The sequence below is a fragment of the Armigeres subalbatus genome, chromosome 2 (assembly GCF_024139115.2).
Source record: "Armigeres subalbatus isolate Guangzhou_Male chromosome 2, GZ_Asu_2, whole genome shotgun sequence".
In the NCBI taxonomy this organism is placed as follows: Eukaryota; Metazoa; Arthropoda; class Insecta; order Diptera; family Culicidae; genus Armigeres; species Armigeres subalbatus.
The window spans coordinates 8,727,049-8,744,605 of NC_085140.1; the positions used below are offsets into that span (position 1 = coordinate 8,727,049).

Here is a 17,557-nt window from a genome sequence, read left to right on the forward strand (position 1 = left end):
TACGCTACTGACGCACTTGATAACGGTTCCTTCTACCATTTCTATTCGTTGCAATATAAAACTATTTCAAGAAATATAGATAAAATATGAAGAAATCAATTTAAGGGCTGATTTTTTTTTCTGTTGATTCCAAGTAGGGGGAATGACGGCTTTGGCAGGTTTTGTTCTATTATTGTCAGGGGGGTTTTTTATGACTGATTATGCTCAAATTTGGCCTAAACATTCTTTGCATATCAAAGAATATTGTGGCCAAATTTCATAAAATTCGGTCCTCAAAAACCCCCTGCCAATAATAGAACAAAACCTGCCAAAGCCGTCTTTTCCCCTATATTCAATGACTTAAAGATGTCGCCACGCTGCACTTCCTCTACGTATTATGTTTCTCTTCGTTTTCGCGATTCAGGCGGAGTGATTTCATGAGCGAGGTAGACAGAAGGGGCTCTCAGTAAACCACCAAGCGGAGGACAAAAACGATCACAATCCGCTTTGCCGGTTCCATTTGTGTTTATAGATAAGATATCGACGATATTAGATATATAATTGATGATATTAGTACAATTTGTTTAGGGAAATTTGATAACCGTAAGCAAACGCAGTTGCCATTCCAGAAAGCCAGCCTAATCATCCAACAACCGTGCAGTATCAATGAGCTGATAAGAAGAATTTATAGTGGTTGTTAAGTTAGTGCTATTTCAGAATCATTCACATTCAAGAGATAGAGATTTTATTAATTATCATACCCTCGAAGATGACTGCTGATTTAGAGTTAATTAAAAAGCACATTGGAGAGTATCCCGATTTTCCCAAAAAGGGAATTCTATTCAAGTAAGTTATTTCAAAAATTGCCATCATTGGTTCAACATTAATCTTGTACTTTCACACACACAGAGACATTTTTACTGCCCTGCGAAGTGGTCCGGTGTGCCAGGCTTTGAAGCGGCTCATAATCGCACACATTCGCGCTACCTGCCCGGACGTGCAGGCCGTCGTTGGACTCGAAGCTAGAGGGTTTCTGTTCAGTTTGCTGATTGCGGCCGAGCTGGGCATTGCATGCGTACCGATTCGTAAGAAAGGGAAACTTCCCGGCGAATGCGTGAAGTATGAATACAAACTGGAATACGGAACGGTGTGAAATGAAAGGGAGAATGCTTTGGGAGCAGTGTACTGAACGTAATTTCTTTTAGGACGTTTTTGAGATTCAGCAAGGTAGCATCGCGCCTGGTCAGAAGGTGTTGATTATCGATGACCTGCTCGCCACGGGAGGAACGATGGATGCCGCCAACAAGCTCGTTCAGAAGATCGGAGGCGTTGTCGAGCAAAACTTGGTCATTATTGAGTTGACCATGTTGGGAGGACGCAAAAAGCTGGAGGCTTCCGGCTTCAATGTACATTCCTTTATTCACTACGATGACGTCGAGTAACATGAAAGCAATCTAAAAGACAAACAACTCATGAGACGGAGTTTATCCCGGAAGAACTCCTGTTTTGCGAATGTACCTTCTGTTTACAATCAATTTTTGCTGTTAGATATTTTGTTTGACTTTAAATAATGTTTTTCTCATTTATGTTACAATAATAAATATGTTTTATAAGAACCTAAATATCAGTAGTCGTTACATAATGTTTTATTTATTCTTATTTATTTGCAAAAAATGTGATAATTATTATAATTAGCCACTAGTTCCTATCCTACAAATTCAAGCGACGGCATGCCACACATTTTCTGCTTTGTAATGCAACACGTGGGCATCTAACGAATAGAAATCAAGCATACTTAATAAGTACTTTTATATGCTATCTCTCTTTGTCTGCAGAAAAATTTACCCATTTTTTAAATTTCAGCGACATAACTCATTAATACTCGGTACTCAGATTAATGAGTTATGCCGCCGAGCTTCAAAAAATGGATAAATTTTGCTGCAGACAGAAAGAGATAACACATACAAGTAACCATTAATGGGTAAACGAAAATATCCATGTAGGGAACCTTAGTTACCATGATCGTTTTTGCTTGCGTACCAACACCAAGCGCCTTGGTTCATGTTCTGCTCAGAATGAGACGAAACACCACAATTTGATGGTGGGAGGTTTCCAAACTGGAGCTTTAGAGTAAAAATGTTCCTGGATTCAGCTGGCGGGTTGAAGACATTGACAGAAAATCTCCCTGAGGTTGAAGCGGAAAAAGAAAAATTCGATGAATCGGATCGTAAGGCAAAGTAGCATGTAGCATATTGTTTTCTGGCCAATGAGGTATTGAAACTTGTTCATGAGAAGAACACAGCTAAAACGATGTGGAAGGCACTTGAAAACACGTTTTCCAAGAAGCTTATCGGAAGCAGCTGAACCGCTTGAAATTGGAAGAAGGAAAATCCATGCGAGCTCATCTGTTAGTGTTTGAAGATCTCATCAGTCAATTGAAGGCCGTCGATGCAAATATTGATGAAGCTGATGCAGTTGTTTCTCTCTTTCAAACTCTTCCGGATTCATAAGATCCATTGGTGACTGCCCTCGAAAATCATTCTGAGAAAGATCTTACCCTAGAAATGATCAAGCAACGCTTGAAGGCGGAAGAAATGAATCAAACAGAACGCCAGGAGGATTGCGGAAACCGAATACAGCAGCGTGTTCGGGTCAAAGTTGTCAAGTCCAAGAGTGAGTCTAGCGAGTTTCAAGGGAGATGCCGCACATGCAGAAAACGTGGACATTTCAAGAGAGACTAAGCAGGAACGGGATAATGAAGTAATGTAAATGTAGCAACGAAGAACGTAGTCGTTTTCATGGCTGATCGGTCAAGCAAGAAAGTAAGCAAAAGTAAGCGAATCTTCAAGCTTGATTCTGGCGCGAACGTTCATTCGGTGAACAATCAAGGAAAATATATTAGCTCTTTTAGTGGAATGTATTCAACCGTCTAAGACGAATTAAGTACTCTTGCTTCCCTGATGACTATGATAAACATAAATGATAAACACATCACCAACCAGCTACGCCCTCGACTAAGGAAATTCGGCATCGATCTAGTATTCTCCAGTAGAAGCAACCAACTCAAGTCTCTATTAGGTTCAACGAAGGATAAAGTAGAAATGTTGAATAAGGCAGGCGTTTATAAGATAAGTTGTTCCCAATGTGAAAAAATCTATGTAGGCCAAACAAAAAGATCATTAGATATAAGGTTCAAGGAACATATGGCGGAAGTGAGTAAGGCGAAAAGAGAAAACGATAAGGGATTACATTACGAATTTAGATCTAAGGGAGCAGAGCATGTGTATAAGGAAAATTACCCAATTACGACATCAAATATTAAAATCTTAAGAAATGTCTCTTCCCCATGGAAACTCGATGTAGCTGAGAGTTTAGAAATCCACCGACAGGTACAAACAGCGCTGTTGAATAAGGATCAGGGAAATGGCAGCTCTTGGCTCTTCAAGTTTCTACCTAAGCAATAAAGTAATTTACTGTATAGGTAAATAAATTAGGCAAATAAGATTAGATTAGGTACCTAGCATAGTATAAATAGCGTCTTAGACGGAACAATCAAGGCTTTGCAACGTAAAAGGTACAAGAGATTAAGGAATTCAATTGCTTTTGTTTTATTGTTTATTAAAGAGGCTTATAGTCCTAGGCTGGCCCACCTCTGATTGCCAAAAAATTCAATCGTGAATCAATTTTTTTCTGAAAAAATTACCTACTCGATTTAGTAATCAGGGAACGCCATACGGTGGGCATAAAGATATGGTATTTCTAAGCCACTCTGCATACTTAGTTTTTCAAAAATTGTCAAGAGTAACATTTGATGAGAGCCTTCCATTAATTTTTTAAAAAATCGATGTGACTGTAAAATGACAAGACCTACAAAAAAGTGTTGTATGGTGGGCTGTCGTGAAATTCCCTGAAGTTTTTTGGAAAAATATCCAGAAAATAAAAAACCGATTTCTACACTGAAAAAAAATAGTTTCAAAAATTAAAATCGATATTACAAAAAAACCTAGACTTGCTCGTTTTGCCATTCGTTTGAGTGTACCACCAATAGTTTCGCAAGGGCATTCTCCGCATTTCCTCAATATGGACATGAAACAAGTTTTTGGAAAAACTTTTTTTTCTTAAATATGTCACAAGAACATTATTCGAAGAAAATTTAGATAATTAAAATACCTATCTGCAGAAAAAAAATCATCGATTTCTGAAATGAGGTTTTTTTGAAACATCGATTTTAATTTTTGATACTACTTTTTTTTCAGTGTAGAAATCGGTTTTTTATTTTGTGGATATTCTTCAGGGAATTTCACGACAGTCCGCCATACAACACTTTTTTGTAGGTCTTGTCATTTTAGAGTTACATCGATTTAAAAAAAAATCATGAAAAAAAATTAGGCCCTCATCAAATGTTACTCTTGATAATTTTTGAAAAACTAAGTATGCAGAGTGGCTTAGAAATACCATATCTGTATGCCCACCAAGTTTCATACGATTCTGAGATGGAGCTGCCAACCGCTGGTCGAGTTGGCGCGAAATTCGTCATCAAGTGGGGGAATTAAATGGGATGGTAGAAAACTCGTCTTATGACAAGTGAAGATATTCCACTGAAAAGCCAAAAATATTTTTTTTCAACAAGCCCAGCTTGTAAATTAATTTTTGATGGCTTGTTGAAAAAAATTTTTGGTATCAGTTAATTAAATATATGTGTAAGATTATAAAAATACAAGCTTCGCGAAACGAACGAAAAAAATTGAGGTTTTGTCCGGGTTTCAGCCATTGTGCGTCGTGGAAAAGATCCACTAAGGAAATTACTGGCTTCTCCGCAGTCGGTTATCTCGAAAATACTGGCAAGTTGTTTCTTCAGATTGATTATGGATTTCAGATCATGTTTCGATCTAATTAATCCGATTTTGACTAATTTATTATGAACTCGACATGATAACAGCGCGCCCTTAAATAGTTTACAGATTTTTTTCTTTTTCAGCACATACACCGTTCGAAATCTTCATGAACATGTCTTCCTTCAAGTCTCCGTGAATGTACGCCGTTTCAACACAGAGCACAGACGTTGAAGCTGTCTCCACTATGTTGTGTGAAACGTTGTACCGTCCATTTTGAAATGATTTCCTGACTCAGTCGAGTCAAGTACGAGACACTGAAGACGACCTTTCAGTTGAGGTCGAAATATGTATATGTAAAAGTAATACGAGGTGGTCGAATTGAATTGGATTTTACTAAACTCGTCTTATGACAGTGAAAATATTCCACTAAAAAAGAGCTAAATAATTTTCTGAATTTCCAATGTCGCCGTTAACTTGTGCTGATTCGCTAACACCATACAAAAATGCCTCTGCACGCTTGTGTCGTTTTGTGCGCTAGCGTGTTGTCAAGATGAGATTTAAATTTGCAATGTCGACGCTGGAGGCGTTTGCTAGGAACAACAAAGAGGAGGAAGAAGCAGCAACCACTGTGTTAAGAGAAATTGTCCGAGCGGTAGGAGAAGTGCCCGCCTGCCTATTTGTGTGAAGAGTGATCCAACGGATGTATGCCCCCACTCGGGGCTTCAAGTGCACCTTTCGGCTCTGTGTCAAAGGTGGGAAGTTTATGACCGACGGGAGTCTCATTACGAGAAGGTGCTGGAGTACCTGAATGCTAAGTGATTCCAGGCACGAAGACCCTGGCACTGGCAGTAAGTGCTTCGACGACATCGAAATCAAAGATGTCGAAGTCATCAAGATGCGAAACCACTGCATCCCTTTATACGCCGGAGCAACTGGCTCCGTTTTTCAGCCAGCTTGCAGCTCGTCTACGAAGATGCAAATCTTGATTTGACCAGATATGTACTCTGGACCATTTCGTCATTGGAAATTGAGTCTAGGATGGATCTAGTCAATTGGAATGCTTGCTTTCTAAAGAGCAAAATAACCGATCTCAGCGATTTCCTCGAGGTGAAGGAGATTGATATGGCGTTCTATACTGAAACCCACCTAACAGGGACAATTAATCTTCGCAGGTGAACAAAACACCAAACATCAAGCATGGAAAAACTCTTGCTCCAATTGTAATTACTTAATTTGGAGCAATCGAATATCACCTTTATCACCAATATGGATGACCGCATCTCCAAGGCGATATTTCACCAGGAACTCACCTCCTGACCACTCGAAGTTGGGACTTCGGGGAATCGGGGGCAGCTATCTCGGCGAAATTATCACCGAGTCAACTGGAACCGACTTCCAATGGTGCGTGGACGACAACATCGATTACCAGCAACATCCGGTCACACCTGAAGATGTCGTTGAATAGATCCTCGCCATTCAAGACGTGCTTTCCCAGACCCGCGAACAGCACGTACCAAAGGTTCACCAGGGATATTATCCGCATCCGAAATGCTGGTAAGGATCCTTCTTCTACAAGATCTGAAACAGTGTGAATAGTCGCTCTCTCGCCAGCTTGCCGAATAGCATAGTATCTTGCCAAAGGAACAGCTTGGTTTCGACGCGGTGAACCAACCGTACATAAACTGGCCAGGAATACCAAAATTGTCAGACGGAACAAGCTTGTCTCCAAAACATCCGCCTCACTCGATGTCAGGCAATCTATAATGTTTGGCATGATGGTCTGGTGTATACAAACTACATTGGGGCAGCAGGTACTATGTCTAAGGGATTTACGACCGCTCCCAACTTCTGTGGGGGCTAGGCTTCTGTGAGTTATGGGGCCTGCCTAGGACGTGGTGGAGTTTGGAAGTGGGCTCTGTTAAACCCCTTCAAAAAGCTATATGTGCCGCACAGGAGCCCAGTGAGTCCCAATAGGCTTAGGGAGTCTCCACTATTGTCACATCGAAGCACGACAGAAGTTTGAGTGTGGACTGCGCATGCTGAGGCAGGAGTGTCGTAGCGTAGTATCGTTGATTGGTCCCTACATACCGCTATTGACACCTCGAGGCAGGCCAGTGGAGTGTTAGGGTGAGCACCCAAATAAGACTCACGTAGGGCGAGTGACATTTGTAGAAGCTGCTTCGGCGGCAGGGTGGTAGTGGGTTGAATCCAAACATAAAACAATACTACCTTGTGAAAATCATCAACAAATATTAGTCGGCAAGAACATTTCGGATCTCAAGCAGTGGAGCGAGTACTTATGCACACGACATCATCGCAGGTGTTCCCCAGGGCAGTATACTCGGGTCCCTGCTTTGATCCGTTCAACCTGTTTACTTTCGACATGTCTGAACCTCCAGAAGGTGGCATTTGGTCTCTGTTGACTGATGACAAAACTTCAACGAGGCTTGGATTCCCTGACAGAGTACCTCTCCATCTGTACCTACCTGGATACCTGGTTGGTTACATCGTCGATTCACCTATGACTGGCGTATTGTAGTCGTCGCCATAATCGTCGGTCTTGGGTGATGTACCTCCAGTTTCCCCGAACGTTTAAGGTCCCCAGGTCCGATTCCAGCGTGTTCCACGAAGTCGTCGACCTCTATCTGGTTCTCTGTTGAATATTGCTATTCTTCCTTTTGACATACGCACTAAATGACCAGCCCACTGAAGTTTGTCGTATTTTGTACGATTTACTATATTTTCTTCTTTGTATACTTGATACTTTGTATACTTTGCTCATGATTCATGCATCTGCGCCACACACCATTCTCTAGTTTCCCTCCGAGTACGCAGAACTTTTTGCTCGAAAACCCCTAAATCTCTCCGGTCCGTTTCTTTTAACGTCCATGCTTCATGTCCATAAAAGGCCGCTGGTAGAATCAGAGTTTTGTATAGAGCAAATTTCGTTTCCGTTTGCATGTTACGGGACCTAAGCTGGTTACGTAATCCGTAAAAGGCCCTCTCTATCTCTACCTGCCACCATGTACTTTGTCTTGGTAGAGTTACTAGTTAAGCCTATCCTCGCCGTCTCCCTCTTCAGTGGCACAAAAGCCTCCACTACTGCTCTGCGATCGATTTCAATGACGTCGATGTCGTTCGCAAAGCTTAGGAGCATATGCGACCGTGTAATGATAGTGCCGTTCCTCTGTACGCCAGACCTCCTTATTGCGCTCTCGAGTGCAATGTTGAACAATAAATTCGAAAGTGCATCACCCTGCTTCAATCCGTCTACGGTCACAAACGAGGCTGACATTTCGTCTGCAATCCGAATACTTGATTTCGAGCCATTCAGCGTTGCACGTATCAGTCTAATCAGTTTCGCCGTAAACCCATGTTCAGGCTTTTTCTACCACAGCTCATTTTTTTTCATTGAATCGTACGCTGCTTTGAAATCAATGAACAGATGGTGAGTCTGCAAGTTGTACTCCCGGAATTTATCAAGGATCATCCGCAGGCTAAACATCTGATCCATCATTGATCGGCCCTCACTAAAACCTACCTGGTATTCGCCGACGAAGGCTTCCTCATGCGGTCTCTGTCTGTTAAACAGGATACGTGACAATATTTTGTACGCCGAGTTTAGAAGGGTGATCCCTCTGTAATTGGCACACTCCTTAGTGTGTGCCCTTTCTTATAGATTGGGCATATGAGGCTACCCCAGGATCATCAGGAGGATCTGTATCAACACGGAATAGAGTCAGGCCACCATATTCTTCCACTCAGAATCTCCCAGTCTTATTCCGGCTGATGATTGCACATCCCCATTGTTGACAAGGCAGTAAAATGGGCCAATGAGGCTGACTACTCTGGCTTGACTCTACACAGCAAGCTTATTTTCAGGAAACAGGTTGAAACATTTTCAAGAAGTCTTCTTTAGCTTAAATTTGATTTAAACGAAACATTGTAATTTTCAACCTTTGCACGCTCCTTTTTGCCTTTCTCGTGCGAATTTTTTTTGATTGTTTAAAATTAGGAAAAATAAAAGAGCAGATTTTTTGCCAACCGTGTAGGACATCTCTGCATACTGCCAATCAAAAGTCGAGTCAGTACGAGACACTGAAGACGGCTTCACTGTTGAAAAACCTATTTGTAAAGCTACTAATCAATTTATCAAGTGGTGGTATTAAATGGGATAGTACTAACTCGTCTTATGGCTAGTGAAGTCATTCCATATAATTTTCTAATTTAAAGTATTTGATTCAAATGAAATCATTCTCGATTTGTATTTTGTATTTCTCTCTATTCAGGCTCCCATTTATGCTGTTGGATACACGAGAAAGATTTGATAGTGTGTAGTGATCCAGTGTATGTTTTGATAGAGAAACATTGTATGGTTGTATCAAAACATCACAGCATGACTCGAGGGGTCCATCCATGCTTTTTACATACTTAGTTGCTTAGTTCTATGAAGCGGGAATCACTTTATTCACTATATTCAGTTTTTAGATTTTCCAAATGATGAAAATTTCAGTTTCCCGTTTTTACTGAGTTTGAGGCAACCAACAGTGGCAGAAAAGAGCTGTAAAAAATGTGACCCCCGGGATTGGTCTCCAGTGTGCTTTCTGACCCAGAGAGATAATTTAATCCAAACTCAATACATACTCCTCGTGTCTGGCCAACAACCGACTAGCGCACAGGCATTATGATCGCAGCGGGCGCGATCGTTCTCTCAGTTTGTAGCTGGAACTGAAACACGTTGGACGTTGAACGCCTCCCTTCGCGCTGGTCATCTTACCAAACGATCGTACGGTGGTAATTCGGTTTTATTTTGTTTGTCATGTTGCATTCGTAAGGTGATCTTTCTAAGGTTAAATTCTTCGATACTGAGGCTGTGAATGTCTGTGGGAATTTCGAATCAGACGCTTTTCTGTTATTTTCGCGATGAAGTGACACTGTGAAGAAAAAATATCTTTTGTCTTCGTCAACAGGATGTTACGGATTGTGTCCGGGTATGAAATATCAAAATCGTAATTAAAGTGCTCAGGAGGGGGCTTCCTACAACCTTGACGAAGCACGGTGATTGTTGGCGAAAGAATAACCAAGAAGATTTTGTCTTGCATTTGAAAGGGTGCTTGTAACGGTGATCGTGTGAGTGTATGAAGTGATAAAGAAAAAAAATAAACAGTGACTTCACAGCATGGAGGGTAGCGAGCATACTCAGAAAAGCTGGGCTTCGTTGTGTGCTAAAGGCCAGCAGCTTGAAGAAACTTACTAAAGCGTGTGAGAGCCAGCTCCAGTCGATGGAGGCACAAAAGCTACGGGAAGAAGGGAAATAAACGACGGCAGAAACGAGCAAAGAATGGGAAATAAACATATTTTCGTGTGAAATTTACAACTCAAAAGTGGTACAACGCAACCAACGGAGGTTGAAATCCGGATTAAAGTGGAAACTGATTGTGACGATGGCTAGCCGTTTAGACGGCGAGAGGACTCCGGGTGAAAAAAATCTCTTCATCTCGTGGTGAAATTCCAAAGCGACATGGGTGACAAGTGACGAACCTTGTTTGGTGATGATGGAAGAAGAAGCTCACTCATAGTGGAGGATCTGTTTTGTTTTAAGGTCTAGGCTAAAGGTTTCTAATGGTGAATGAATGTTTTTTTTTGGTCACATAATTTCGGCAAGCGATGTGTGAGAATCATGTGGGGTTTGGTGTATCTGACTATTTTGTCAGTTCATGCACGAAAAAAAATTATCTTACACGTCTTCGCTGTTATATAAAAGAAGACGAAAGTCTAAGGAATGGTTTGAGAACTTTAGCTTGAGCTAGTATTTGATTTGACTGTCTCATAATTCATTTTCCTGAAGGGTTAAGTTTTTTCGACTTTCCTCGGCATTTGTGGAAGTGCTTAATGAATACTAAACGGCGAGGTGACAATGTCCCACTTGTGGGATAAGATGCGATACCAGTATTAAAGTAGAAAAGATACCCATTAAAAATGATCGGCAGCACGAACGAAATTCGTTTTGGATATGTGATATTTAAAATTTAAAATTTTAGTAAACATAGAGAATCATGAAAACGAATTTTTTTATAGAAACCTCGGAACCCATATACCAATCGACCATAATTGTATGGAATTTTGATTATTTTGAGTCAAATCAATCAATGGTCTGTGTTTGGTCTGTGTGGTTAGGTGTATATTGCTCTCTGCATAGAATAATGATGTGATGATGATGATACCATCTCTTGTAACAAGGCACCTGTTAATGGCACTAGTCTTATTTGACAAATGATTTTAACATGTTCATATGATTGTATTTTACCAATCTCCTGTATAAAGGGTTAAAAATGGGAAGGGTGTTTCCATAACCACAGACACTTATGCGAAATCCACGGGATGAAAAGCATATCTTCTTCTAGAATAAAGTTCGTACAAACAATAATTCAATCAAGCCCTCTCTTCGCGAATTGACCCAATATATGAGAGAAGAGCCCACCCTTTTTCCACAAAATGTTAATAATAGGAATTTGACAACCCCACCTATTTAGATCCTATTTAGATTGCTTCAATCCCTTCAACCTAATAGTTTATTCATGTGAAAATATTCAATTGTTTCATATGTAATTATATTGAAATCTATTTGCATAAAAATGAATTTCTGTATGTATGAACCTTAAAGACTCGCAAACTACTGAATCGATGGGCGTGAAAATCTGAATACAGGAGTTTTTTGGGCCGTGGAAGGTTCGTAAGAAGGTTCAAGACATGTCGCCCCTCTGGAAGGACCCTTCTCCTCCCAAAAAATGAAACACAACTCTAGAACTAATCAAGTATATGAAACCAAAGTATTGGAACTAAAGAGAAAGGGCCGTTCGGGCTATTACCGTTCGGCCGAATACCATTTGGCTGAAGGCCACTAGGCCGAAAGATGTTTGGACGAATGTACCATTAGGCCGAACAGATCATTAGGCCGAAAGGGTCATTTAGCCGAATAGGACTGTTGGCCGAATAGGACGTTTGGCCGAATAGACCATTTGAAAAGTGAGTAGTAGGACGTCTCACTTCTCACTTCGCACTACTCACTTTTTACAGTGAGAAGTGAAAAATAAATAGTGAGAAGTGAGACGTCTCACTTTTCACTTCTCACAGTAAAAAGTGAGTAGTGCGAAGTGAGAAGTGAAACGTTTCATTACTCACTTCTCACTTCTTACTTTTTACAGTGAGCAGTGATTAATCAGAAGTGAGTAGTGAGACGTCTCAATTCTCAATCCTTTTTTTTTTTTTTTTTTTTTTAACTAATTTTATTTGCTAATTATCTAATTCATGCATTCATCTCTTAGACTAGGTGTTCCGTGTTTTCTTAACACTATCATCCTTATTTGCTATGTTACGCTTTTAGTTATTATTAATACATTTCAATTGCCTCTGGCAGTTTAGAATTTTTTCCTCTGGTTGAATTGAACCATGTAGGAATTACAATGTTTCAACTTAAACTAAACTTAACCTAATTTATACTAAAGGTACAAGGAGCTAGTCGTTGCAATAGAAGATTGCAACGATTTTGTCTAAAATTGGAAATTATTTTGTTGGACATTTGTTGCAATGTCTCAATATTAGAAATTCTATTAAGTTCATTGGTACTATAACACGGAGGCAACTTCAGAATCATTTTCAAAATTTTATTTTGAATCCTCTGGAGTGCCTTCTTTCTGGTATTGCAGCAACTAGTCCATATTGGCACATACAACATGACTGGTCTAAAATTTGTTTGTAAATAAAAGTTTGTTCTTAAGACAAAGTTTTGATTTTCTGTTTATAAGTGTATATAGACACTTAATATATTTGTTACATTTGGCTTGGATGCCTTCAATGTGATTTTTAAGAGTTAATTGTTGATCTAGCAGAAGTCCTAAATATTTAGCTTCGTTAGACCAATTAATTGGAACCCCATTCGTAGTGACATATGTCTGCTAGAGCTAGAAAGTTTCAAAAAAGAAGCTCTCGGCTTATGTGGGAAAATTATAAGCTGAGCTTTGGAAGCATTCGAGAAAATTTGTTTGCAAGTAAGTGGAGAAAATATCCAAACTTTTTTGCAATCTACTACAAATGACACGAAGGCTTCGCCCTTTGGCTGAAAGGCCCGTGTCATCTGCAAACAAAGATTTTTGACACCCTGGTGGTAAATCAGGTAAGTCAGAAGTAAAATGTTATACAATATGGGCCCCAGTATGCTGCCTTGGGAACACCAGCCCTTACAGGTAATCTATCAGATTTAGTATTCTGATAGTTTACCTGCAGCGAGCGATCTGATAAATAATTTTGGATCAGTTTAATGATGTACAGAGGAAAATTAAAATTCATCAATTTTACAATCAAACCTTCATGCCAAACACTGTCAAATGCTTTCTCTATATCAAGAAGAGCAACTCCAGTCGAATATCCTTCAGATTTGTTGAGCCGAATTAAGTTCGTAACTCTTAATAACTGATGAGTGGTTGAATGCCCATGGCGAAAACCAAATTGCTCATCAGCAAAATAGAATTGTCATTAATATGAACCATCATTCTATTTAAAATAATCTTTTCAAACAGTTTGCTTATTGAAGAAAGCAAACTGATTGGGCGATAACTAGAAGCCTCAGCTGGATTTTTGTACGGCTTCAAAATTGGAACAACTTTGGCGTTTTCCATTTATCTGGAAAGTATGCCAATTGAAAACATTTGTTAAATAAATTAACCAAAAAGGATAATGAGCTCTCAGGAAGTTTCATAGTTTTTTAATTTTCTAGTAATAGATCTCACTTCATCCAAATTAGTTCCCAACGAAGGGTCAAAAACATTCTCTTGATTGAGAATGTCTTCGAAGGTCCGTGTAACCTGATCCTCAATTGGACTAGTGAGACCTAGACTAAAATTATGGGCACTCTCGAACTGCTGAGCAAGTTTTTGAGCCTTTTCGCCATTTGTTAATAAAATTTTATTTCCCTCTTTAAGCGCTGGAATTGGCTTTTGAGGTTTTTAAGAATTTTGTTAATTTCCAAAAGGGTTTCGAACTGGGATCCAACTTCGAGACATTATTCTCAAAGTTGGTATTTCTCAGAATAGCGAAACGTTTTTAATTTCATTTTGCAAATCTCGCCAAATAACTTTCAACGCGGGATCGCGAGTTCTTTGGTATTGCCTTCTTCTCACATTTTTAAGACGGATCAGTAGCTGAAGATCGTCGTCAATAATAATGGAGTTGAATTTAACTTCACATTTCGGAATTGCAATGCCTCTGGCTTCGACAATTAAATTTGTCAAAGATACGAGAGCATTATCAATATCACTTTTGGTATCGAGAGGAATATCAACATCAAAATTCCTATCGATATACGTTTTATATAAATCCCAATCAGCTCTATGATAATTAAAAGTAGAGCTGATTGGATTATAAATGGCTTCTTGTGAGATTTCAAATGTCACAGGAAGGTGATCAGAGTCAAAGTCAGCATGAGCTACCAATTGGCCACACAGCTGACTTGAATCCGTTAAAACTAAATCAATTGTAGAAGGATTTCAACTAGAAGAAAAACAAGTAGGTCCATTGGGATATTGAATAGTATAATATCCCGCAGAACAATCTTCAAATAAAATTTTACCATTGGAATTGCTTTGAGCATTATTCCATGAACGGTGTTTGGCATTGAAGTCACCAATTACGAAGAATTTTGATTTGTTGCGAGTCAGAATTTGAAGATCAGCTTTCAACAAATTCTTTTTCTGCCCATTGCATTGAAAAGGCAAGTAGGCTGCAATGAAGGAAAATTGTCCAAAATTTGTTTCAACAGAAACTCCCAAGGTTTCAAAAACTTTGGTTTCAAACGAAGAAAATAATTTATGTTTGATACGTCTATTAATGACAATGGCGACCCCACCACATGCGCTGTCAAGACGATCATTTCTGTAGATAAAATAGTTTGGATCTCTTTTAATGGAGAGTCCTGGTTTTAAATACGTTTCAGTTATAATGGCAATATGCACATTATGAACTGAAAGGAAGTTGAATAATTCATCTTCCTTACCCTTTAGAGAGCAGGCATTCCAATTTAGAACTTTCACACAATTATTTGGATCCATTGAAACGGAGTCCGATAACAATTTTTGTGTGTACTTTATACCAACCTGAACAGCTTCAGGAATGGTATTTGCTTTGAACATTGCATCAATCATGTGATGCAATTGTTCAGTTAAAAAATCAAAATCGGAAGCAGTCATGCTACCTGAATCGGCAACATGACCGTTATTTTCCGTTGGGACATGGGTATAAACCTCATTTGGGAAGAGAAATTTGGTCTACCAGCAGCGATGTTTGCATACGTAGGTACATTGGAAAAATTGGAATTTACTGAAGTGCTTGCTACCCGTTGACGAGCGGCAAAATTTGTTTGTGAATTGTGGTGGGTATGAATTGCTCGACCGGTAACCGGTTTCGAAATTTGAGCGTTTGAAAATTTTCTACCCATCGAATCTGGGATCCGATTGGAATTTCCGTCATCAATTTTGCACGGGAATTCAAAACTTTTTGCGTGAAGGGCATTCCCAGAAATTGGATTTATGATTGCCCCCACAGTTTGCGCACTTAAATTTATTGGAATCTTCTCTCACAGGACATGCGTCCTTGGCGTGAGAGGTTCCACCACAAATCATGCATTTAGCATCCATGTGACAATGTTTGGTTCCATGACCCCACTTTTGGCACTTACGGCACTGGGTAGGGTTTTGGAAATTTCCCCCAGGCCTGCGGAAATGTTCCCATGTAACACGGACATGAGACATAATACAGGCCTTTTCCAAACTTTTCATATTATTTAGTTCACTTTTGTTAAAATGAACTAAATAAAATTCTTGAGAAATGCCCCTCTGGGAAGTACCAGAATGGGATTTCTTTTCCATCTTGATTACTTGGAATGGTGAAAATCCAAGTAATTGAGAAATTTCAATTTTAATCTCATCCAGTGATTTGTCATCACTGGGGAGACCTTTCAAGACGACTTTGAACAATCGCTCAGTTTTGTCGTCGTATGTGAAGAATTTATGGCGCTTCTCAGTTAAATAGTGAAGAAGACGTTTGCGATCGTCAAAGGATCCCGGCAAAACGCGGCAGTCACCCTTCCTAGCAATCTGAAATGAAACCTTGATCCCCTGAAGGTTACTCAAAATCTCATTCCGGAAGCCAGAAAACTCGGCAACAGATACCACAATTGGCGGAATCCTTTGCTTTTTCGCATGAATCAAATCACCTGGGCTAGAGGTAGATTCGATTTGCTCAATTTCATCATTAATCAAATCGAACTGATTGCTCAGTTCGATTGGAGAAGAATTATTTCCGATATTAGAGTTAGAAGGAATATCTGAATTCTCCAGCTTCCTTCTATTTTTCCGCGCTTGGGCAGGACGGTCTTGAAACCTTGTTTCTTTGAAGGAAGTGGAGAATTCAGAGACTCCTTCCTCTTGTTTTTGTTAATACTCATTGCTGAGCGTGGAGACGTGACCTTCTAAGAGGTTTTTTCCCAGAACGGTGTCCCTGCAGGATTACCACCGCTTGTCGGAATTTTACTTCCGCAAACGGGTCCAACGTAAAACGAAGGCACGGGTCCTTGCAAAGATCGTAACGGGATCAGTGGGTACAAATAGCGCTAAGAAGCACCGTTGAAATTAAAATAGCTTCGGGTAGTATTAAAAACTTCCTTCCGCAAAGAGAGAAAGAACCGCACAGCACGAAAGCACGATGCGGTCTGAATTCTCAATCCTTATTTCTTTCTTACCACTGTAAACAATGAGAAGCGCGAAGTTAGTAGTGAGACACATCCTATTCGGCCAAACGTCCTATTCGGCAGGAGAACTAATTAAGGCAATGGAACCCAATTTGGTATGAAGGTGTTTTTACGTTTGTTTTGCCAAATAAAATTGAATCTCAGAGCAAATGTTAAAACTATTGACCTTTCCCGGCAAAAATTTATCTCGTTTTATTGTCTCAGTCGATTATTTGGCTTACTTAAGGTTAACTTTCCCAAAGAACCAATACTAGAACTAACTATTTTTGAAATCATAAACAAAAGCCGATAAAGTGCTGCACGTGTGAAAGGGCCTGAAAATTTCATCCGATATTTGTTCAAAATCGGGCTAATCTTGAAAAAACAGCACTTTTCAATTTTTGTTTTAAATTTAAAAAATACTTAGAGGCGTCAAAAAATATGGGCTCTTTGGGAAAGTTGACCTTAAATAAGCCAAAGAATCGACTGGGCGAATAAAAATGTTGACGAGAGAAGTCAATTGCGAATACAAAATAAATGTTTGTGATCACTAATTAATTTTGGACGAGACGAAGTTCGGCAGGTCACCTACATTGGAACAAGCTTACCAACCACCTATTAGGAACAAAAATGTGTGTCCAAAATTATAACCTCTAAAACTAAGATTTTGTGAAACACTCTTCAGGTTTTGTTTTATAACAAAAATTTAATTCATTTCCAACGGACTCTACGACACTACCCATAATTCTATTGCCCATAATGTCATTACCCCGAAGGCCACTACACCGCAAATCCACTACCCCGAAGGCCACTATCCAGAATGCCATTACTCCTAATAGGCACTACCCCGAATGAGCCAGTAACCCCGAATCAGTCATTATTTCAAGTTTATACTTCATTTCAATGAAAAACATGTTACTCAATAAAAGTGTAAACATAATTTAAATGAATGAACAATAGTTTG

The 17,557-nt window shown here is 39.5% G+C and overlaps 2 protein-coding genes across 10 annotated transcripts in view; both read left to right on the forward strand.

The window, feature by feature from the left end:
* The first annotated feature begins 416 nt into the window (after positions 1 to 416).
* LOC134214010 (adenine phosphoribosyltransferase) lies at positions 417 to 1,601 on the forward strand. The gene is made up of 3 exons (XM_062693457.1): positions 417 to 825; positions 889 to 1,126; positions 1,185 to 1,601. The coding sequence occupies exons 1-3, from the start codon at positions 749 to 751 to the stop codon at positions 1,419 to 1,421; spliced, it is 552 nt and encodes a 183-aa protein (XP_062549441.1). The 5' UTR covers positions 417 to 748; the 3' UTR covers positions 1,422 to 1,601.
* Positions 1,602 to 9,460: 7,859 nt separating this feature from the next.
* Positions 9,461 to 17,557, forward strand: part of LOC134214011 (LHFPL tetraspan subfamily member 3 protein) — a 70,787-nt gene continuing 62,690 nt past the window's right edge. For 2 of the 9 annotated variants that reach the window (XM_062693458.1, XM_062693466.1), the window contains exon 1: positions 9,511 to 9,649. The gene's annotated coding sequence lies outside the window, so the exon portion shown is untranslated. The other 7 variants (XM_062693463.1, XM_062693460.1, XM_062693459.1 and 4 more) reach the window with 7 other exon arrangements.

Coding starts and splice junctions, on each gene's coding strand:
- LOC134214010 (XM_062693457.1), top strand. CDS start 749: ATGACTGCTGATTTAGAGTTAATTAAAAAGCACATTGGAGAGTATCCC. Junction 826..888: donor AAAAAGGGAATTCTATTCAA/GTAAGTTATTTC, acceptor TCACACACACAG/AGACATTTTTACTGCCCTGC. Junction 1,127..1,184: donor ACAAACTGGAATACGGAACG/GTGTGAAATGAA, acceptor AATTTCTTTTAG/GACGTTTTTGAGATTCAGCA.